Source organism: Mercurialis annua, linkage group LG3 (genome assembly GCF_937616625.2).
Source record: "Mercurialis annua linkage group LG3, ddMerAnnu1.2, whole genome shotgun sequence".
In the NCBI taxonomy this organism is placed as follows: domain Eukaryota; kingdom Viridiplantae; phylum Streptophyta; class Magnoliopsida; order Malpighiales; family Euphorbiaceae; genus Mercurialis; species Mercurialis annua.
The window spans coordinates 727,699-751,610 of record NC_065572.1 but is presented as its reverse complement, the minus strand read 5'-3'; the positions used below and the strand labels follow the sequence as shown (position 1 = coordinate 751,610).

General features: G+C 31.9%; 2 protein-coding genes and 1 long non-coding RNA gene across 4 annotated transcripts; 2 read left to right on the top strand and 1 right to left on the bottom strand.

The window, feature by feature from the left end:
* The first annotated feature begins 1,389 nt into the window (after nt 1-1,389).
* On the top strand, nt 1,390-2,438 carry LOC126675358 (uncharacterized). Its single transcript, XM_050369991.2, has 2 exons — nt 1,390-1,562; nt 1,750-2,438. The coding sequence occupies exons 1-2, from the start codon at nt 1,502-1,504 to the stop codon at nt 2,328-2,330; spliced, it is 642 nt and encodes a 213-aa protein (XP_050225948.2). The 5' UTR covers nt 1,390-1,501; the 3' UTR covers nt 2,331-2,438.
* Nucleotides 2,439-16,260: 13,822 nt separating this feature from the next.
* On the bottom strand, nt 16,261-23,650 carry LOC126673594 (uncharacterized). 2 transcript variants are annotated; one of them, XR_007639339.2, is made up of 3 exons: nt 23,496-23,650; nt 22,913-23,036; nt 16,261-16,328 (listed from the first exon to the last, which is right to left on the bottom strand). It is a non-coding gene; the product is annotated as an uncharacterized LOC126673594 (long non-coding RNA). The 2 variants fall into 2 exon arrangements; XR_007639338.2 differs by lacking the exon at nt 16,261-16,328 and having other exon boundaries at nt 22,498-23,036.
* Nucleotides 16,656-18,269, top strand: LOC126673593 (NAC domain-containing protein 83). Its single transcript, XM_050367799.2, has 3 exons — nt 16,656-17,170; nt 17,320-17,606; nt 17,698-18,269. The coding sequence occupies exons 1-3, from the start codon at nt 16,990-16,992 to the stop codon at nt 17,995-17,997; spliced, it is 768 nt and encodes a 255-aa protein (XP_050223756.1). The 5' UTR covers nt 16,656-16,989; the 3' UTR covers nt 17,998-18,269.
* Nucleotides 23,651-23,912: the final 262 nt, after the last annotated feature.

The following is a 23,912-nucleotide window of genomic DNA, read 5'->3' as shown; positions in this document are numbered from 1 at the left end:
AATTAATAATTTATTGAATTGTATAAAAAAATTATAAAAAGTATAAAATATATTTTAAAGCATTTTTCATTCGTAAACCTAATGTTAATATCATATTATAAAAAAATAACTAAATACACTTCACAATCACTCATTTTAAAAGAAATAACTTTGTATTCAGTTAAAAAAACATCAACTTAATATTAAACCAAAAAATAATTATCAAGAACATGTATTCATGAAGTAAAATAATTTTTAATATTTTTTTGTATTATGGATGCTTGACTTGTTTTTATTTGCTCATCTAATAATTTCCCTTGAAATTTTCTCAAGTGAACAAAAAAGTCATGATTTGATGGAATACAGCTTCCACCTTACAGAATAAGGTCAGTGTTGTTCCAAATAAATCATCAATTGTTGTATGTATTACTACTTCTTCTTTGTAAATATATGTATTTTTAGAAAAATATCTCTAATAATTAATATTTAAATATAATATATTTTAAATTTTATTAATTGTTAAATAATAGAATTATTAATTATTCAACATGAAAAGAAGTTTATTTTCTCAATTTTATATTAATTATTAAAATTATTAATTTATTGAGTATTAACTATTATAGAGTTTAGTATAGTATAGGAATTTATTGAGTATTAACTATTATAGAGTTTAGTATAGTATAGGAAATTAATACATGTTGCGATTTGGTTTCTCCAACATTCAAAAATTGCTCCTATATAATATATATTGTGAACGTGTCACATTAGAGGTGAACGATCAGAGATGTCCTATAATCTCCACGAAAAGGGTAGTCCTTTTATTAGTCAACTCGGCAATAAAGAAATTTACCCTTCTTATATAATAATCATGGCTCTATCAATGGGCAAACTTTAAAATTTTGCAGCACTATATTATGTGAAAAAGTAGGATTATCACGGCTAATAATCACCCATGGCACCTCAACTTTGGGGGTGCGGGCGCTAAACCCCCCGAAGTAAAAAAACGGGCAGTAAACTCCCTGAACTTTGAGGCGGCGCTCACAAAACCCCCTAAGACCAAATATCGCCGTTTTTTTCGTTTTCTGTCGACGTGGCATCCAATTTCTCGTCCGGACACCAAATGGCGGCGCCTGTCCCCCCTGCATGCATGTCTGACACCTGCTGCTTGTGTAAGAATGCGTCAGTTGACTTTTTTAAAAAAAAAAAAAAAACTGAAAAGTAACCGCGGTAATTTATTTTTTTCTCTCTCCTACTTTTCCTTTTCCCCACTCGCTCCCCTCACTTCCGTTTCACTATTTTCTTTTCAAATATTTTTGCCACGCTTCGTCTTCTCCCCCTCACTGCCGCTTTTTCGTTTCTTCGCTGACACTGACCTAGGGTTAGTTCCTTTCCCATTTTTCTCTCAATCTTTCTCATTTTTCTCGCATTCTTCCCCACTCTTCCTCCATTGTTCAACATTGTCTTTCATTTACCGAAGTGTTTTTAAATTTTTGTCTTGTCTGTCTCTGTTAATTTTCAGAAAATGGGATCCAAAAAAACGACGAAATTGGGAAAAGAAGAAAGAGAAGGGAAGAAACGAAAAGGTATGATTTTTCTGGGCTCTGTTATTTTTTTTTATTATTTTGAATTTTGGGGTTGATTTTTTATGGGATGTTGTTTTTTGCGGGTATTTTGTTTCTAGTTTGTCATTTGATGTTGTTTCAGTTTGGGTTTTACTTGTTCAGTAATTGAAAATTGTTTGTTTGTTTTTAAATTTGTTGGTTTGCGCAGCTACTAGTGAAGAACGTTTTTTTGAGGTCTTTGAAATTATTCTTAACTACAATGGAGACTTTGAATGGTTTGGTTATTTTAATGAGGATGTGGCTGTCAGAAAATTTCATATTGAGGATATAGGATTAAATAGTCTAGATAAGTGGTTACTTGAATTGAAGGTTCAGGGATTGCTAATGTATTATTGGAGGCGGGCTGGCATGTATACTGAAGAATTAATTCCTATGGAAAACGATGACCATGTCATGGACATGGCACTGGCTGGGGCACAAGATGGTAGTGTTGATGTGTATGTTAGGAAGTTAAGCTGTGATGACGTGTGCAACCTAAGGCCTGTATTTGGACAAACATTATTTGAGTTGAAAGAACTTGAAGATGGGGATGATGCATTGGAGCTGCAGGCTGTTGCTGAGGCTGAACCAGTGCAGGTGCTGCAGATTGAAGGTCCCGGTGAACCAGTGGAGGTGCTGCAGATTGAAAGTCCTGGTGAACCAGTGGAGGTGCTGCAAAGTGAAGTTGTTGATGAACCTGAAGTTGTTGATGAACCCCTGGAGAAGCAGCAGTCTGGTGGTTCAGACTGAAGATTGACACACTTGAGTTACCTTGTTTGTGCAAAGTTATGCTTCAACAGTTGTAACCTTTTAGGTTAATATTTATTTTGCAATTAGTATTAATACTGAGAATTTATATTTTTGCACTGGTTGATTAAATGTTGGAGAAGTAATTGTTTGCTTATGATATTCCCGTTTATTATTGTGAATTGGTCGTTATTGTTTGTTTGCTTATGATGGAGGGGGAGGACTAGGACTTCTCTTAGGCTGTAATTTCCTAACATCCCCAACGGAGTACTCCCTAACGTACACCTCAACACTCCCCGCCTTTGACCCAGCCCTAGCCATTTCCATAAAATCATCCTCATGGCTGATTGGTTTTATCCCAACGTTATATTCTACGGCTGTCTCTTTCCAATGGTAGTCAACAAGCTTCTTGGGTAACAGTTTTGCCACCCATTTATCAAACTTACCCATTGTAATGACATCAAGGTTATATACCCTACTCTTCACTTCCCCGTTATGATATCCCCACTCCCCAAGTTCCCCACCAATGTGTAAGTTGATGGTAAAACAATTTAATTCTGCAGGGGAAACTGAAAAACAGAAAAAAAAAAAAGCAACACTAAATTCAACCAACAAACCAACCAACCATCATTAAGTACACAAACAATAATACTTAATTGTCTAAAACAGCAGTTCCAACACATAAAGACATATTAAAAACTCAACTATCACAATCACCAAGCATAGCAAGCATATTCTATTATTCAAAAAGCATATACAGCCAAAAAGAAATGGTCCCAAACCAATCAACCAATTTATCTCTAAAAAAAACAATTTGACATGTTTGGTAATTAAGTGGTCCTACAAATTTATCAACTTTTACAGTCATCAACCCCCGCCAATTTCTTAGCAAAAATGTCCTATAAAATAGACTACAAGCATACCTTCAACAACATCATCGCTGCTGGAATTATCCATCAAGCCATACCCAGCAGTTCCAGGAGGCCCGCTTCTGTAATCACTCTTTTCTTTTCGTTTTCGTCTACTGAATCCTTTTCTCTTCATTTTTTGCAGCCACACAAACTAAAACCTGCCAACATGTTAGTGGAGTTAACATTTCTAACCAACCCACAAAAAATCAAATAACGAGTAACTTTAAATTTCTAACCTTTAATCACTTTCTTGTTCTTTGTTGCAGAAGTAATGTTCTCTTTTAATCACTCTCTTTTAGTTAGGTTTTTCGGTAAATGAAAGACAATGTTGAACAATGGAGGAAGAATGGGGAAGAATGCGAGGAAAATGAGAAAGATTGAACGAAAAATGGGAAAGGAGCAAACCCTAGGTCAGTGTCAGCGAAGAAACGAAAAAACGAGGGGAAGAAGACGAAGCGTGGCGAAAATATTTGAAACGAAAATAGTGAAACGGAAGTGAGGGGAGCGAGTGGGGAAAAGGAAAAGTAGGAGAGAGAAAAAAATAAATTACCGCGGTTACTTTTCAGTTTTTTTTTTTTTTTTTTTTTTTTAATAAAAAGTCAACTGACGCATTCTTACACAAGCAGCAGGTGTCAGACATGCATGCAGGGGGGACAGGCGCCGCCATTTGGTGTCCGGACGAGAAATTGGATGCCACGTCGACAGAAAACGAAAAAAACGGCGATATTTGGTCTTAGGGGGTTTTGTGAGCGCCGCCTCAAAGTTCAGGGAGTTTACTGCCCGTTTTTTTACTTCGGGGGGTTTAGCGCCCGCACCCCCAAAGTTGAGGTGCCATGGGTGATTATTAGCCGATTATCACATACACACAAAAGTTTTAGTAGGGAGTTTTGATATGTAAACAAAATTTTAGTAGGGCTTTCTTTTGGATTGTCAGGCCCTAACAACTTAACATTAGAATAGTGGGTCAATGTCATATTTAACACTCTAATATGGGCCGATAATTTAATATTTGAAGTTAAGCGGCCCAAACACAAAATATTACACAATTAACAATTTTAAGTTGCATTGCATTAATAAATCAACCAAGGTTCATATTTTGCACTAGAACTTAGCATAAAAAATCCATTAAAATTTAAATTTAAATTTTGAAAAAAAAAATTATGAATATGGCAGTTTGACTCGTTTTAACCTTTCAGATGATGTGTTAAAAAGAATTAGAATATTATATACAAATTGAAAGTGACGTGATAAAATATTATTGATCAATTTTATGTTGAAGATGTAAAATTATTTAAAATGTCAATATTTTTTAAATGATAAATTTAGCTTTAATTGATTTTTTGTGCTAAATTTATGGAGCAAAATGAATTTTTATTGATTAATCAATTGTTGAAAACCAAAAGTTAATGTGCAAAGGGGATAAAGCTAAAAAGGGTAAATGTAATTTTTGGTTTTAGCTTTAAAATTGTACATCATGGTGATGCAAAACCCACCAATTTTTTTATTTTTTGTGGGTTACAAAACCCAACAATTTCTTTGTTAAGGCTTTTGTGGAAGTTTCCTTCGATGAGTGAAACCTACTTTTTGATACTCAAATCTACTCTATGCATTACTGGAAAAAAAAAGGTACCACTTCAGGTACAATTTATAGCTACAATATTTAATCAAAGTTAAAAGTTTTTTTTTTGTCGAAAATCAAAGTTACAAGTCAAGTAGCAAAAAAAAGGCATTTCATGGCCAATTATTTAGGTAAATCATAAATATTTATTAAAATTGTGATAATCAAAGTATGGTTTGGATTGAGGAATTTAAATTCAAAGTTTATAAAAATTACAAATTTAAATAAAATCAATTATTTGATACGATAAAAAGCTATAAGAATTCATAAATTTTAAAAACTCACCATCTCCAAAATCCATCACTTAAATTCCCTTATGTTATGTGAGATAATTAAAATTCATCACTTTTTATGTGTGATATATTGTTTAAAAAATTTATCATTCAAAAATCATCCTTATAATTTAATCCAAATGGCAAAACTTTTGAATTTATATATTTCACATTTTTTGAATTTAAAACTCATAAATTAGTAATATTAATGAATCGTTGTCTCTTTTTAAAATTAAAAATCAATTTACTATATATTTGTTCAACCTAAATAGTAACCGTGAGAGTCAAGTTTAACTCGATTCACTCTATTCAATCAATCCGAGCAATAATATGACATGAAATTTTCAGAAACTAGCTTAATTGACTTTTTTTTAACAATTGCAATTTACCATCCCGAAAGATCATGTGTTTCAACTTGACTAATCAACTAAATAGGGATTAATGGGGAATAAATGATAAGGATAGGAAAGTATACAATTTGATAAAAAAAGTTGAGTAATTTTGGATTTATAAGGCCAATTTGATTAAGGATTGAAGTAATTTTGGATATATAAGGCTAGGATTAGGATGAGAAATGGCAAAATGCAAGTTGTTGGGTTGAATCCGACAGTTACTAAATTGGAAGGGGAACTCCTTGATTTATCAAACACGGGTCTAATTCAAAAGCTTACGTAGTAAAGTGGTATAGGTTATTAAATTTGGATGTCTATTTTTTGAAAATTAATAAATGTAAATGCAAATTGTGTTAGTGTGGTCCTAGTCTTGTCTTTCATTATTTCTATCATGCCCTGGAATCCTTTCTTACCTCTTCTTCAAGAAAGGCACTTATTCTATTTTCTTTTCTTTATTCCATAAAATATTTCTTTCCTTTTCATTGTCAAATCCCAATGTTTCTTAAATTTATAATTTATTGAATTCTAATGAGAAAAATACAAACTGATTGGCAAGGTTGATTTGCTAATAATATTAGTAAATGCCCAGAGGTTGCTTAATTTACTTATATCACTCTATATTAAATAAATTATTTTTCATTTTAATAAGATTACTTTTGTTAGGCATTCCTTCTTTGTATAAAAAAAATACTTTGATGTTTTTGGTAAGTAAAAACTTCATATATGAGATGATGTATCCTCTTTTCTACTTGGGTGATTTGTGTATCTCTTTTTTAAATAAACATTCGCAGAGAATAGTAGCTTAATAGTCATTTTATTTCAATTAGGGATTTTAAAATGGGTTGGCGGTTCACATTTGTGTCGTGTCGATCCATTCTTTTAACACGATTAGGGTCAACACGAATACGACTCATTTAACTATTCGTGTTAAAAAATTCAGCCCTAACACGACACGGATTTTAAATTTGATCACACGGCATGATTGACACGTTAAGATAATCGAATAACACAACTACACGACTAATACGACCCATTTAACCTATGAAATATTTAAACCATATAAATACTATTTTAGCTTTAGATTTATCAATTTATATTCAAATTATAAATTTTGATTTTATTATATTTAATGAATTTTATTTTTATTTTATGAAATTATAACTAATTTATTTCTATATTATTATAAATAATATAATTTGTAAACGGGTTAGGCGAGTTTGACGGGTTCACGAGTCAACCCATAACACGACCCATTTATTTCGTGTTATAAATGGGTTGACATGTTTCCGACACGAACATGCTAAACCTCAACCAGATTCGTCAAACTTATGTGTTAGGCGAATCGTGTTATCGTGTCATGCCCATTTTGACACCTCTAGTTTTAATATCATACTAAAATTTAAGGTTCGAACTCTACCTATGTAATTCAAATTTTATCTTTGAAAATAAAATAAAATTATGTCACAGATTTGAATGTATCTGCTAATAAAATTGACTGCAATTTTTATAAAAAGACATTAATAGATTGGTATGTTTTTTTTTGATAATTTAAATTAAGTGATTATGGAAGTGAAATTAATTTCAATAGCTTTAAATGAAAGAAAAGGGGCTCCCAAATATTTATAAACAATTATGTATGACCTTCAAAAGGCAAATTACTGGATATGAAGGGTACACTCGTGTCAACTTTGAAATCCATAGCCACTTTTTGAATTGCTCCACCCTTTTATTTCTAGAATTTCAAACTATTGGATGCTCCTTTATTTCAATTTATATTTTTATACAAAAAAATAATCCTAATGTTAATTGATTTATCATAACTCATAAGAGTGTTGTGCGCGCTTTCTATTTTATATAGATTTCCATCAAATCAGCAAAATTTTCTATTGTTTTGTTAAAGATATGAATTCTCCACTTTCAAACATAGCATATGATGCCTAAAGAGAAAATACAAAGGCATGATATAGAAATGATTAGCATAAAGGACTAAGCATTAGCTCTTGAACCCTAAAATCCATTTCTCTAATAATTTCACCTCTTTTCATGCAATAATTAACTTCCAACATTAGGTATACAATTCATTGAAAAGCACTATTTTCATATTGGAGGAGAAAAAACAGGCAGCCAAATCCAAACATTATTGATAAACCGGGTTTTACCGATTTAACCCCGTTTTTAGATTTCGATAACTGATTAGACCGGTCGATCTGATTTTAAAAACATTTATTTGGAGAAGAGGTAGGCAGCCAAATCCAAGTATTATTTCAGTCATAGGTTTCTCCAAAAATCCAATTCTTCAAACAAATTGCTTAAATAGAAATACTAGTCCTTTTAAATTCTCTTTGTCTCTTCAATTATGTGAACATGCAAGTTGAATTCCATGGAATTCAAATGCTTTTGATCAGGGCAATCTCAAAATGGTTAAACTAAAGTAAAATTAAAAGTCTAACATGTGTCCCACAAAAACTAAGAAAGAATGGTAAGTTAACACAAACTAAAATTAAAAAAATTAAGGGACAATACAAAACTATATAATATAGAGAAGAAAGTTAAATAATTTAAAAGAAGAAGAAAGACATTTTTAAGTGAACAACATAATTTACTCAAAAGACAATAATTGCATCCTTTGACGTTTCTTTCTTTCTCCTTAAAAACCTCTTCAACACCCACACGCAAACTCCTTTGACTCTCGAACAAAAATTGAAATTAAAGAAAAACGAAAAGGAACAAATTAATAAAATAAATAAAAGAAAAGAAAAGAAAAGAAAAATAAAGAGAAAGGGGAAAAATCATAGCCGCAATTGGGCTTACGAAAGCTAACTTTTCTTCCATACTCAATGCAAGTGGGCTTAGAGCATTTGCTTGTGGGAATCTTAATTTCATACATATTTTTAGATGCTATTTCTTTTCCTTATTTAAATAGAAGATTTGTTTAGTAATCTAATAATTTATGTAGGATTTAGAAAATTGGAATGTTTCGCAAGTTACTCAAAATCATCTTGAAAAAAATTAAAATTAACCTAAAAATTCAATCTAGAGCCGATGTTATTTCTATCAGATAAAAAAACTCATGAAACTCACACGGCTAATAATCACCCATGGCCCCTCAACTTTAGGGGTACGGGCGCTAAACCCCCTGAAGTTTAAAAACGGGCGCTAAACCCCCTGAACTTTGAGGCGGCGCTCACAAAACCCCTTTTGGACGAAATATGACCAAAATACCCCTGGCGCCGTTTTTTCAGTCAACTGACATTTTAAAAAAAAAATCTGACACTGTCATATCATCTGACACGTCAGAAATATATCTTAAAAATTTGAAAAACCCAAAATACCCCTAATTTAATTAAAAAAAAAATCAAACCAACCCAATTTAATATAAACCAATCTATCAACCCAAAAACCGACCCAACCACCACCCCACCAACCGACCCGTCACCCGACCACCGCCGGAAAATTTTCCGGTCATCTTCTCCATTTTGAAGATGACCGGAAATTTTCCGGTCATCTTTATCTGTTCCTCAGAGGAACAGATCGTCGGATCTGTTCCTCTGAGGAACAGATTCAGATCTGTTCCTCAAGGAACAGATCTGCAGAAGGTCTTACTACACTGAGATCATCTTTCACACATTTTATAGTTTGGGGAGTTCCGGAGAGAAATAATGCCAAATCATCACATTCTTCTTTATTGAGATCGACCCATTGAAGAGGTTGCTTTCCTTCCTGAATAAAAGCTTTCCTTAACTCTGCTTCAACATGTGATATCTGACTTTCAATAGCTGCGACAAACTGTTTATGCCTAGATGCTGTAATATCATCACGATAATGCCCATGGCTCAACCTGACAGCCCTCTCAAACTCCTCCATCTGTTACATAAAACGGCGGTTCAACATTCATTACTTGTTCTCTATTTTTTTCGAGAAAAACAAATCAAAAATTAAAAAGAGATGGCTATTAAATATAGAAATTGAAGAAGCAAAGATCGGTCTGTTCCTCATGTTGAGGAACAGATCTGTTCCTCTGAGGAACAAATTTTTTTGATGACCGGAAATTTTCCGGTCATCTTTAAATCGGAGAAGATGACCGGAAAATTTTCCGGCGGTGGTCGGGTCGGTCGGGTTGGGGTATTGGTCGGGTCAGTTGCTGGGTTAATTCATTAGATTGAGTTTTTTTTTTTTTTGTCTTTTTCTAAATTAAAGTAAGGGTATTTTGGGTGTTTGAAATTTTTAAGGTATAATTCTGACGTGTCAGATGATATGGCAGTGTCAGTTTTTTTTTAAGACTGACAATTGACTGAAAAAACGGCGCCAGGGGTATTTTGGTCATATTTGGAGCAAAAGGAGTTTTGTGAGCGCCGCCTCAAAATTCAGGGGGTTTAGCGCCCGTTTTTAAACTTCAGGGGGTTTAGTGCCCGTACCCCTAAAGTTGAGGTGCCATGGGTGATTATTAGCCAACTCACACAAACAAACTTAAAGAGTCTCTTTCTAAAACAATAAGTACTACTATTTTATTATTACATTAAATTTGTATTCTTCTAAATTAGATATATATTATTTTAATAGATTGGATTTCATATTTATGGTAAAAAAAATATAAGCGTCACATCTGATTAAGTATAATTTTTTTTGTTTTAATTGAAATCGAGCTTGCTAGAATCGAGGTTGAATAGTTTGGATGTCATTCAAACTTGAACTTGAATTTAAATTCATTAAAGTTTGATCTCAGAGTTGTATAACGAGGTCAAAATTGAGCTAGACATAATTCGGGCCTGTCTCTCGATTCATTCCTCTCTACATTTATTCAAACAATTATAAAATTCAATTATTATTAAGTGTAAGTTACTATAATATAAATATTAAAAAAAAACTTACACTAAATAGATTGAAACAATTAAATATAATTTTAATCAGAATTCATTTAGTAAAGAATCAATGACATATTTAAAGATGGAAATCTACATCATTTATCATCCAACTCAAACTTTAATAAAAAAATTTACTCATCAATTCTAGTTATGATAAATTTTGTGTGAGAATAATATTTTATTTGATGATGAAAACAAAAATAATTTTATAAATTAGGAGTTTCCCTTCTCCCTACGGAATTAAGCCTATTCATAATGTCAATGTTTGAGGCTCCAAGTTTAACAAAATCTCAACTGTCCCACGTTACCCTCCACTTTCTATGTGCACTTTCCCTCAACTACCCCTATTGCTAAATCGAAATTATTAATATTCAATTATGAACCAAAATTATATTTGTTTAAAAATTTATCCTTTTTTTGGTGCATGAGATTATAAAATTGAACCAATGACATGGGATCCAATCACTTTAAAAATGTTTATTTATTGTTAATCATTGTTTGGTGGAAGAGGTTCTTAATCTTTTAAGTATTCTACCAGAAATTAGGATTAGTTGTCAAAATAAAAGAATTGGATGCCCAACTTATGAGATATAGATATTTTGCGTATTAGTAAGAGTAGTGACCGATTTATTTATTTATTTCAATTTCGTACAAGCCATAGTCATAATTTTATAAATGTCTAATTTTTGTATAATTGCATTTGAGTGATTGACAATGCATAAAGAAATTAAATTCTATTTAATTAGCCTTTTCTATGTTAAATCATAAATTTATCAAAAGTCCCCAAGATTCCTAAGTACAGCCGTTATTACTAAGGCGAAAAATACCAAATTAATTGTCATGGGGTTAGACAATAATAATGAGCAAAAAATAATAGAAAGAAATTCTCTTAGTCAATGACAGAAATTAAGAGCTAAATGAGACTAAGAAAACAAAAAAAGGATTTAATTTTGCAAGGGTAAAATTGCGTTTTGTAGAAGGAAAAGATTCTTGAGACGACGATTTCTGCTAAATTTTCAATGTGATACAAGATAGCGAGACAAGAAGATTTGGAAAATCTTGAAATGGGGCATAACTTGAAGGTGGCATTTTTGTCAGTTTGCCTTGAATCCGACGTGGGTGCCCGTCGTTTTGGAGGCAAGTAGGCCCCTTTTATCTTTATTCCTCTTCACCCACCACCTTCCCATAAGAGTTACAACCACAACAAAATGACAATTCTACCCTTTCCTCCTAATTTTTAACCCAAAATATTCTTTGCTATCCCCAATTATAAGCATACTTAACAAAATTAAATCAAACTTATATGATCTAAGTATTGATAGACTACAAGAAACAATTCTCGCCTTTAAAATTCACCACGACATGGATCATATTCTTCACCTTAATATATTTTTAGAGAATAGTTTAAGACAACAAAAGAATACATTTAAATAGTCGAGTCGAGTCAAAATACTGTCAAATTGAACTCAACTCGATTCTTAAATCTAAAACTAGAACTTGATTTGAATTCTATCAAATTTCATTTTGGGAGCTTGATTATCAAACCGAACATTTTAATGTTTAGCCCAACTCTTTAATTAACTTACGTAGTTTAAATTACAATTCAACTATATTAATCGAGTTAGTTTTAGTATTTTTTTAAATCAATTTCGAATAGTTCACAAATTGACTCAACTTGATTACACCTCTAATAAAAAAATAGAGATAAAACGATCTCACTCCCACTTAGAAAAAGAAGAAGAGAGAGAGCTCACTCCACCTTTTCCCTCTTATGAACCAAAATGAGAAAGCATTTGCAAGAAACAATCAAATTGGCTAACACACGCATCCAATGCGTGCACCCTTTTGTGCAATTACCCTTTTACTTGCTACTTTCTCGTATTAAAAAGAAAACAAATTAAGTTGCAAGAAAAAGATTTTGGGTTGAGACATCTTCTTTTGGTTCATCTATTTCTCCATATCATCAAGATTTTCTTCTAGCTCTGCAAGCAATCTCAGGAGACATATTTAGCATATACTATCAACCATTAGCTTAGTCCTCAAAAATACTACTTTTACCAACCTAAAAGAAAAGTAGACATTTACATAAAAAAAAAAGTAGAAAATACCAAGTTTGTTTTACCATTTAGCTTCTAAAACATTTAAATCAGAAACTTTAGATGATTTGTTCTCATAAATCTATGAATTTAAATGAAACCTATTAAAATTAACTGTTTGCTAAAGTAAAAAAATTTAAAATTTGTCGTCTATAACTTGAAAATCCACCATTAATGCACAATGCATTATTTTAAAATTATCTTTATAAATTAATTATTTTTATATACGATATACATGATGAAATTTTTAAATCCATAAAAATAATTTTATTATTCCGAGCCAAACATTTGATTTTTTTTATCACTAAATAGAGACTAGATGTACTTTCAGCGACAAACCCTCACCATTACAAACAATCACTAAACATTAGGATATCATTACAATCTATAAAGCACCGCAACATGTGTGGATACGACCACAGCGAACAAAATTGAAAAAAAAAAGAACGAGACACGAACACGGCGGTAACACAAAAAATTAAAAATATATTTAAATGTATTTGTATATTAATGTTATATATATACAAGGCCTAATTGTAAAAAAAATCCAAATCTTTATGCGTAATATTTAAATTGAATTTTGTAATTTTTATAATACTATTCCAATTTGACAATTCCATAACAATTTTATCCATTTTTCTTTCGGTTCACTAAAATGCCTATTGGCTTTATTAGATTTTAGTTTTATTTTTATTTTCAACCACCAAAAATTACAAATTTAAAATAACATTTTAACATTACTTTCAATTTTTTTACATTATAAGTTAAAATATAAATTATAAAAAAATCAATTTTGCTAATTACGGAGTTGGTATAGAAATTTGAGTGAAAATTGGAACAATTAAATTAATTAAAAAAAGGATAAAATTGCAACGATAAAATTAATTTAGGATAATATTGCAAAAATTAAAAGATTTTTATTTATATTGTAATGACGCATATATTTTTTTTACAGTTAGACATATATACAATAAACATACATATTATATAAATAATATTGTGATTCACAAAATATAAATAAAAGGCTTAATTCCAATAAAATACCAAACATTTGCCGCTTTTGCCAGTTATAGCCAAATTTTTACAAATCCATAAGATTATTCCATTTTAGCATATTCGTTATCTTTTGTCAGTTACCGATTTTAAAAAGTTTAACTATAATTAATAAAAGCAACAAATGTTTAATATTTTATTATATTAAGATTAAGCTTAAATAAGTAAGATTTCCAAAAAAAAATGAGATTCATCATTTTTTTTTTATAATTAGGGAAGGGGGAGCGCTTGTGGAAAGAATCGAACCCACGACCTAACAGTTTGATGCAAGCGCTTGAGGGAGATTCATCAAAATTAACTCCAATAGTAAAATTTAATCACTTAAATACTTGTGGCATGTCCCTAAATGCACCCACGGTGTGTCCAAAAATATCCTCGATGCATTCCTACTTTTTAACTAATACTCCCTCCGTCCCAATAGAGTTGTCCACTTTGAGAATTTTTTTTGTCCCAAAACTCTTGTCCACTTTCAAAAAGTAACTAACTTTTCACTTAATTTTCCTACATTACCCCTATTTAAAGTCCACTAATAAAAGTAAATTGCAAGTGGACCCTACATTAAATAGGGGTATGACAAGAAAAGTAAGGAAAATTTTACAAAAACTATAAATAATGATTGCTTTTCTTAAACTATGTGATAAAGGCAAAGTGGACAACTCTATTGGGACGGAGGGAGTATTATTATACTGCTTTACATGGCATGCTTTTTTTTACTCAAAATCTATTAATTTCAATTTTCTTTTTTAAATTAGTCCACTCGTTTATTGGCACGTCAGGTGGTACAGTAAAATGAATTAAATAGGGAGTTAAATAACATTACTCATGTTTTAATGTAGGCCAAATGTCGTAAAAGGCCAAAACTTTCATAAAAGTTTCGAAAAAGTCCTGACCTTTCAATTTTGTCGATTTTGGCCAAAAACATACTATTTAGTTTCAATTGTGGCCAACTCTCAATTTGATTTCAATCTGCCTATGTGGCGCTTACATGGCATGTACATATATTGAAAGGTCAGGACTTTTGTGAAACCAAATAATCCATTTTTGGCCAAAATCGACAAAATTGAAAGATCAGGACTTTTGTGAAACCAAATAATCAATTTTTGGCCAAAATCGACAAAATTGAAAGATCGGGACTTTTGTGAAAGGTTTGGCTTTTTTACGACATTTGGCCTTTAATGTATAAATATCTCCATGTCTCCCCTTACATACAAAACCTCCAAAGACTAACGGAGCTTCATAGTTACAAATCAAGATATAAATGCCACAACATATACTATATACTAACGTATATACATGGCATACATATATACAAATAATGGACAAGGTAGGGTTCGAACCCCCCCCCCCCCCCCCCCCCCCGACCTCGTAATGTACGATGGGCAAGCAAAACATTCGATTAATACATGATTAATTAAACTAGTAAATTACCAATTGACTGGTTCATCGGAAAAATCAGAAACTGAATTTCTAACTATAGGCAAACGTAGGATCTAAGTTGGAGTTCTGAGTTATTGGCTGGACCTTTTAAAGGTTAACACAGGTAAAAAAAAGAAAAATTGGTCGATAAAACTGGAGATAATTATGGCAGTTCGGGTATGAGAAACAAATTAAAATTTGTTCCCCTTGCAAGAGCCAGCCAAAGAAGTTATATTTGGTTCAGTATTAGAGACTCGTGTGGCGTATGGAAGGGTACTTTTTGTACTTTTACCTTTAGCCATTAAGACAGTTTTGGTGTGCTCCAGCTGTAACCTAAATGACATAAGCTGACTTCACCCATACGGTGCTGCAACCTCTTCCTTGTATGCTATGCTACTGCTTTTTCCTTCTTAAATTACTTTTCTGTCCTTCATCCTTGCGTGCCAGGACTATCTTACCCTCTCCACCGTCCAATATTTTCGTTATGCTCCTTAAGCTATTCAAAATCGTTATGCCCTACTTATATTACTATTATAATATAGTAATAGTTGCTTAATTATAAACTTGATGAACTCAGAAAAGCACAATAGAATGGAAACACACTAACAAAAATATTTCAATTGAAATTTCAAATATATTTTGTACTTTCAGATAGAAAAAACTATAATTCATTTTCAGGATAATTGCAATATAAATTATAACTTTAACATGTTTTATAATTTTAACACGAATATAACTTTGATAAATTTTAGGTGCGAATCATCAATTATTTACAATAATCAAGCAATTTTTCAAAAAATAAAATGTTAAAATAAACTATTCCGGAGTTCCAAAATAGACGGCAGTTGATGGTTGAGCTTCCAACCTTCACCGATCCTAGCCTATAATCCAATCCATATTTTAATTGCAAAAGATCAATAATTTGTATTTTAAATTGTCGAAATGGAAAGTTGGTGTAAAAATACGCTAAATTTCATAATTTATACTGCAATTAAAAATTACATCAATTCGGGACGGAATGAATATAAAAATTGTTTTACAACATAAAAAAAAGAGTATAATCTACTTATAGTTTTAATAGTTGGCTAGAATTACATGTACAAATGTAAAATCAAACTAATTAAGTTAAATTATGATGTAATTTGTGGATTCACAGGAGTTTAAAGAAAAATGGACAAACCCAACAGCGTATAAATTTAACTTTATGGTAATTTATAATGATATTATATTGAGATTATAACATAATATTATAAGAAAAATACAATAATTTAATCTAACTTCAGCAAAACTACCAATACAAATTTTAATATTATATAATTATTTATTATTTAGAAATGCTTCAAAGTAGTACTATGCCAAATGTTTTCTTCTTCTTTAGAAACTGGTATACCAAATGGTGATGCATTAATGGAGTTCACAGCACATGCATGAAATAGAAAGAAAAAAAGTAAATCAGTTGAAAGAAAATAATAAAGAAATGACTCAAAAGAGGAGTTTATAGTATAAGTGAAGGGAAAACGTCCAGAAGAGCTTTTAACAGCATCGGTTATACCCAGACACAAACGTCGAGGAGAACTAAGCTAAATGTTTTAGTTTGAGATGCATTAAATTTGGTTTAATATTAAAAAAGTTGAACCTTTTTCGTTTCAAACACTTAAATAATAAAAAATTAAACTGCCCTAAAGTCACAAACGTTTTTAACAAAAAATAAGCGTCAAAAGTTACGAGCAAGAACAAGAGTTTGAGTCTTGTTTACGCCAAATGGGTCGTCCTTATTCTAAAGACTCTCTCTCTTTCTCCAGCCTTCAACGCCCATTACTATAAAGAAACCATACTTTCCCTCTCAATTAGCCACACACATACACAAATCTCTCCCTTCTCTTTTTAAATTATTATATTACTCTATTCTTGTTCAATTTCTTTGTTAAATTGTGCTAATTTTCTATGAACTACTTCGTTCTGATTTGAGCTGAAATTAGTTGTGGTTCCATTTCTGGGTTTGAGGATTTTGAGCTAAATTTTCAGAGCTAATTTTATAGAAGATGGAGAGGCTCAATTTTGTCAAGAATGGTGTTCTTAGACTGCCGCCTGGATTTAGGTTCCACCCAACTGATGAGGAGCTTGTTGTTCAGTATTTGAAGAGGAAGGTGTTTGCATGCCCTTTGCCTGCTTCTATTATCCCTGAAGTTGATGTCTGCAAATCTGATCCTTGGGATTTGCCAGGTTAGTCACAATTTATGTTGATAAATTGGTAAAATTCAAGTAATTTGTTGAATTACTTGTATCTTTAGAAACCTAACTGCAATGCCATGTATGGCATTTGATAACAGCTAAATTGACTTGAATTGACAAATGGATTATCTATGCTTCAGGTGATTTGGAGCAAGAAAGGTACTTTTTCAGCACCAGAGAATCCAAGTACCCAAATGGGAATCGATCCAACAGAGCGACGAATTCTGGCTACTGGAAGGCAACTGGTTTAGACAAGGAAATTGTAACTTCTAAGGGTAACCAACTTGTAGGGATGAAGAAAACCCTAGTTTTTTACAGAGGAAAACCCCCTCATGGTGCCAGGACTGACTGGATCATGCACGAATATCGCCTTGTTACCAGGGATAACACTTCCTGCAATTCCCTCCAAAAGAAAAACTCAATCCAGGTGAGTTTTTCAGTTTCATTTGAGACATAGAAACAAAATTCAGCAGCAATTGACATTCTTAACAGTTAATTCTGATATACTTTGTCTACAGAGCCCTTTGGTGCCAACAGACAATTGGGTTCTTTGCCGCATATTTTTGAAGAAGAGAAGCAATAAAACTGAGGAGGAAAATCCTCAACTTGGCAATGAAAATAAAGGGCGAAAGCTGACAACAAGCACAAAGCCTGTTTTCTACGAGTTCTTGAGAAAGGAGAGGACAGATTTGAATCTCGCTCCATCCTCGTCATCCTCAGGGTCAAGCGGAGTCACAGAAGTGTCATCAAACGAAATAGATGATCACGAAGAAAGTAGTAGTTGCAATAGTTTTCCTTATATCAGAAGAAAAACATAATTAGAATTTTAGTTTCTAGTTTTTAGTCCCTATCTTCAGGTTCCTGTATGATCAGTAATTTGGCATCTGGTTTCCAAATCAGAATAACCCAGCTAAGCAATCTAATGCTCTTGTCATTAGGTTTCGTGTCTCTTATCTATGTTTATCCCTAAACAGAAAGAGCAATATCAAAAGGAAGTAAAAGAAACAACAAAAGTGTTATCAGCAATGTGGAGAAGAATAGATTGTCCAATGATAGCTTAACTTATAATCAATCCCAGAATTTCAGATAAGACCTGTCTTTAAACATTTCGCTGTTGCTCCATTAATGAAGCAAGGAAATTCTTTACTAAAAGGCAATTTATTTTTGAAGGAAATATAAGGTTGAATTATGAAAGGTGAAAAAGGATAAAGGGATTGAAAGTGGGTGCAAAAATCAGTATTCGAAAAGAAAACTGTCAAAACATTCTTTTGTCCAATTTTTTCTTTTAGAAAAAAAAAAGGCAAACCCATTTGGAGAAGAATCTGAACAAGAACAAGAATAAGATTTTTTGCAAGATTACACCTTCACATGAGGTTCCTCCAGGATCACTTGAGAAAAAGTAAAATTTACTCAGGAGAACCTAATTCTTTGATGCTAAATAAAAATGAATCTAATCTCCACAATGTTATTATTATTAGTAATATAGTTATATTATTTTAAGGCTTAAATGACAAAAAAAATCCTAAACTCTGAAACATTTTCTGATTTGTTTTAATATTTCCATATTTTTTTTGGTTGCCCTATACTTCCAAAAATAAAATCAACTCTACCATTCGATTCGAATAAAAATAATTTCCAGCATTTATTTCTTACGTGTTATTCTAATTAGTATTGGACCTGAAAAGTTAAATACAAAAAAAGGGTAATAACTAAAAATTCAGATTTTTTTAATAACTTCAATGTATATACTTGTTCAATCAAAAAATAGTATCATTTTTTGTCATTACACTTCTTTTACCTTTTAATTTTTTTAGGTCCAATGCCACATCGAATCATTTATAAAAAATACTCGCGGAGTTTTATTTAAAATTGAATGAAATGGTAGAATTGAAAGAAAATCAAAAATACAGAATTCAATTAGAGAAAAAAATATATGAGAGAATTAGATATAATTGACAAAAAAAAAAGTTCAAGGTTTTATAAGGTCTATTTGGGTCTCTTTCAAAATCAAAATCTTCACATGTACGCTCCATATCTATACCATAGAAAAACGCATAGAATCTTGTTTAAAGAAACAGACATTCTTGAAAAAATTCTAAGACAATACTGCAATTTGTCAGACTTATACAGCAAACATAAGAAACAAGAGGAGTTGGTATGTTAAGGTGAGGAAACATGGCTAACTAAATTTTGAAATTGCAAGACCAGTAGGTGAAGGTAGAGAGACTTAAATCAACAAATAATAGAATCTTGGTGTTAAGATGAGTTGGGGTCCAAAGCTAATCCTATGACCTTTCTAGGTTATTAATTAGTTAATTAAGTTAATGATTTTTTTAAGTATGCCGTTTCTTGCACCCTCCTGCAAGTATTTGAAACTTTTAAGGTAAAAATTGACAAAGTACAAAAAAATTGAGCAGATCGATCAAGTTTCTAGCTATATAATAAAATGAAACCCTGTTTTGCATCTGTTAACAATTGAGACCCTCCCACTATTTTCCAACTACTGTGCAGCTATTGACTTAATCAAGTTATATACATTAGCTAATTAATCTTGTGCATTATTAATGATTATATTCTAATAATTCATAAACAAATAAGGTTGTCTCCCACACATGTCATACATGCAACAGCCAGGACCTAGTTCACAGTTGACCAGCTCAATTATCTAGAATCTTAACCAGATCATAAATTAAACAATCACTAGTTATGAAATGATGATAATCGATCATCCAATCTTCATGCAAATTGTAACGTTTAAAGTAACCTGTAAGGTAGTTTTCCATTCTACCCAAAGATCAAATAGCAAAATTCATTCACAGTTGGATTGGAAGTTAATAAAACATTCTCCAAATCAATAAAATCATTTTTTTAATAAGAAAAATATATCGTAAACTAAGAAAATAAATATATGTTTTGACTGAGTTCATATTATTATATACTCTCTATAGTGTGTAATCTGTTGTGAAAGCTAGTTTAATAAAATAGGGGATAATGGAGTGATGTTATGGTAATGTTATAATGTACAAAATATTTTAAAGAGTGTAAATCATTGTGGATGCCTAAGAAAAGGTTAAAGGGTGGGCCAGAAAGCCTATAAGAGAGTGACAAGTGGACACAGGAGAGAGAGAGGACGGCATATAATAAACCTTATGATTAATATATAATTGAGCTAATATCATACCATAATAGGAAATGAGAAGCAAGATAGTGGTTAGAATAAACAACTACAGCAAGATAAGAAATAAAAACAAGCCGACCAGAGTTTCTTGTGACAGTGGTTTAGAATCAAAATCATCTTATGCTGCTGTTGGAGTTCTTCACGTCACTAATTTCCATTTCATTTAATATAAAATACTTAATTCTTTTTCCTTTGGCTCAAATCAAGAGGGTATTTAGACCAGTTTTAGGATTTAAATATTTTTGCGATTACCCAGCTATATTAATTCTATAGAATAGTTACCGTCATTCAATTGTTACTTTTTAGTAACCCAGCATTTATTTTTCAAGAAATGGAAGGTTAACAGATCAGTTCAAGTTAAATTTTGCTTATGGGGACAGATTGACTCATAAGGAAACTTTTGCCGGAATTAACCGGTAACCTCCCGTTACCGAAAAATGAATATTAGATTACTAAAATATAACAAATTAAATGTTTAAGTAAAAGTAGTTTAATTGGATAACCGCAAAAATATTTAACCAACCAATTTTATGCGCACTTCCGCTCATTAATTCATTGTTTAGGATAAGTTTAAGATTGCACTAATGGATTTAGAGTTTATATCCTAACTAAATTTTGATCATTAAAGACACACTGAGATAACTAATTAGCAAAGTGAACTCAGCTAACAACAGGATTTGTCATCCTAGCACATGGTTCATTTTCATGAAGAAAAAAGAGGGGGGATAGAGGTATGATTGTGGATTGCTGACTTGGGCTTGAGATATTGTCAATCACGAGGGCAGCCCGTCATGGTAGACCACACACTAAAGGGCATAAACTTTTGTTAGCCTCACCTGATTAGGTCAATCCAATAAAGAACCAATAACTCACCTGCCTTATGAGGGTAATGCAATGGAAAGTCTCTATCATGGATGGGCAATTTTGACATTTCATTACACAAACAAATACTTTGCAGGCAGGGAATGTATTATCAGTAATGTAAGTTGACCAGTTCCCTAAACCAACCACTTTATAAAATTACTGTTTTGTTTGGACAATTTTTAGTTTAAAGGGGTTGCTTAGTATCTCTGCAACAATGACTTGTGCATTATTTTAGCCACATTCAAGTGATCTGGTCTCATGAAATACAAATCTATCTTAAGAAATTATACATGTGAAATGGGTCCCTTATTATAAATGAAGGGCCTAATTGCCCCCCTTCGGCAACAACCAGTTGATGTGCCTATCAATGTTAACTTAGGCCATTCGATTTCTAATAAAATTAGGGGCCTGAAGCTTGACTACTTCAAGAGTAAAGAATTTAAAACATTTTTTAATAAACTTGCCCTACATAGATTTAGATTTATTTAAGCATTTGAGTTATGCTGCAACACGGAAACTGGGCAATAAACAACTCATAACAGCAGATGGACATATCAAATAATCTTGAGGAAATTAATTCTCTAGATAGTTTAAAATAGACAGTCAATGAAATTTCAGGCTCTATGCAGTTATAGGCATAATATGCCGATACTAACTACCGATAAGAGCATGAAAAGGCAGATAACCTGCTTATTCATAACTTATACTAGTTTCTAGCTATATGCAGAAAATAATAGCAGGTCAAGAGAACTTTCAATATATTTATAATCTCCAGAGCTGTATAATTATGTCCCAAAAGAAAAAAGTTCAACTAGCTATTAAATAAAGGGCGAGATAGTAGACATAGGATTGTCAAATAAGGAATTTTCAGAGAGGCAGACATGTCAAAGGTTGTGCATAAAAGTTTAAACGTCAAGAAAGATGGGGGAAATACAATATCCTAAATTAATAACATTCACAAAATACAATTAAAAAAAATGTCATCCTAATATTTCCTATGTCAAAATCAGTCATTTGGTCCCGCTGATACAAGGAGGGGAGTTTTCAAACTTTCCTTTGGTGGTTTAGAGTCCATCCAGACCAAGTTTCATCTATTACTATTATGGACCACTATGCTTACTGGAAAGATTTATAATCCAACTAACTGGAAAGATTTAAATGAAAAAGTGATGTGTAATTATCACCCTGAAAAAGAGATTGTAGAGATTCTCTATAGAAATGAGATATCACTATTACATAGCTAAAAAGTAACTAAAGATCACACCAAGAACTGAACTTAAAGTATTACTTGGTAACTCATTTCACTATCACGGTTAAATCACCGTAACCTATGCAGAACTCTGTCCAATGTAAACTGAGTAGTCGTAAATTAATGTTCTTAGCAATTTATTCAATTCAAGCAACAAAGACAGAAACTATATTGCCGTACGTATTGAGTAATTTTAAGAAGTCGCTCCCTGGTGTAATAATATAATCATCATTGGCAAGTAAGTATACTTGTCATGCTTATATAGGAATACGAAGCATGGAATTGTGCGATCAAGGACAATGTACATAAACATGCATAAATTTCTAGCCACATATGGATCAAAATGAGACTACCTAAAGCAATCAACTCAAATTGAAGACGACCATAGAAAAATTGAAGCAATTAATAACCAAACATTCCTAATAGAGTTAGACATTCTTACTTGGTCAGCGTGGCACCCCCAATCCATCTGTGGTTGACTTGTTTCCATAATCAAAGATTATACCGACACACAATTATCACGGGAGTAGTCGGAATTTTGCACATGCCTTTAAGTGTCAGTAATCCTGCAATAAATATTTTAAATTATATTTCAAATTTTCATACAGAAATCGATCAACTGAGAAGCAAATCTTCTAAGTAAAAAGTCTATGTTCCGCAAGTATTTTCTAGTTTATTCACAAACATAAGCACAATGATAAACAGGTAGAGTATAAACACAAATGCACCAAAAAAAAATTAGATTGCTAGGTCAATTTAATTTAGGAACAGTTAGAGAACTCGCATTTATCCTTTGAGCAAAACAAACAGTATGTGCTGCATAATTTATGCTTTCACAGAAACAAATCAAATTTGCACTAATCAGTGAAATCCGTATTTCATGTAATATGGCGACAATAATGTGTTATCTTCAACAATTCATCAGGAACAAATTACGCCAAGAACTAATTCATCAATAAGAAAATTGAACTGACGATTACTGAAAATTCTGATTCAAAAAAGTTAGAAAAAGGTAAGAAAATCACCTTTCATACGCAGTATAGTTCATCACTATCTCCATTAGTTTTAAGAGCAAATATAAAATCAAAACTTCAACTCCTCTACGACATTGCTCTCTCTCGCGGGAGACAGTTGGAAGTCGTCGATTCTCCCGCCTCGTTATTCACTGGTGGGCCGTAGATGTTTTACGAATTTTAGGCGAGTGATAGATTTTGGGCCAAAGGAATTCAAGGCCTAATCTATACTTGATTGATTAACCTAGGCCTTTTTAGGGTTGGAAGATTCTGTTACTTACACACTGGGCCTTTGTGGAGCTACTTGTTCACGGGCCGGACTCGGATGGATCACGTCATAACTTATTCAGTTTCATCTTCTAAAATATAAATTTAAAATTTTGAAATAGCTACAAAATTATTATAAAAAGTCACTTAACTTTTAAAAAT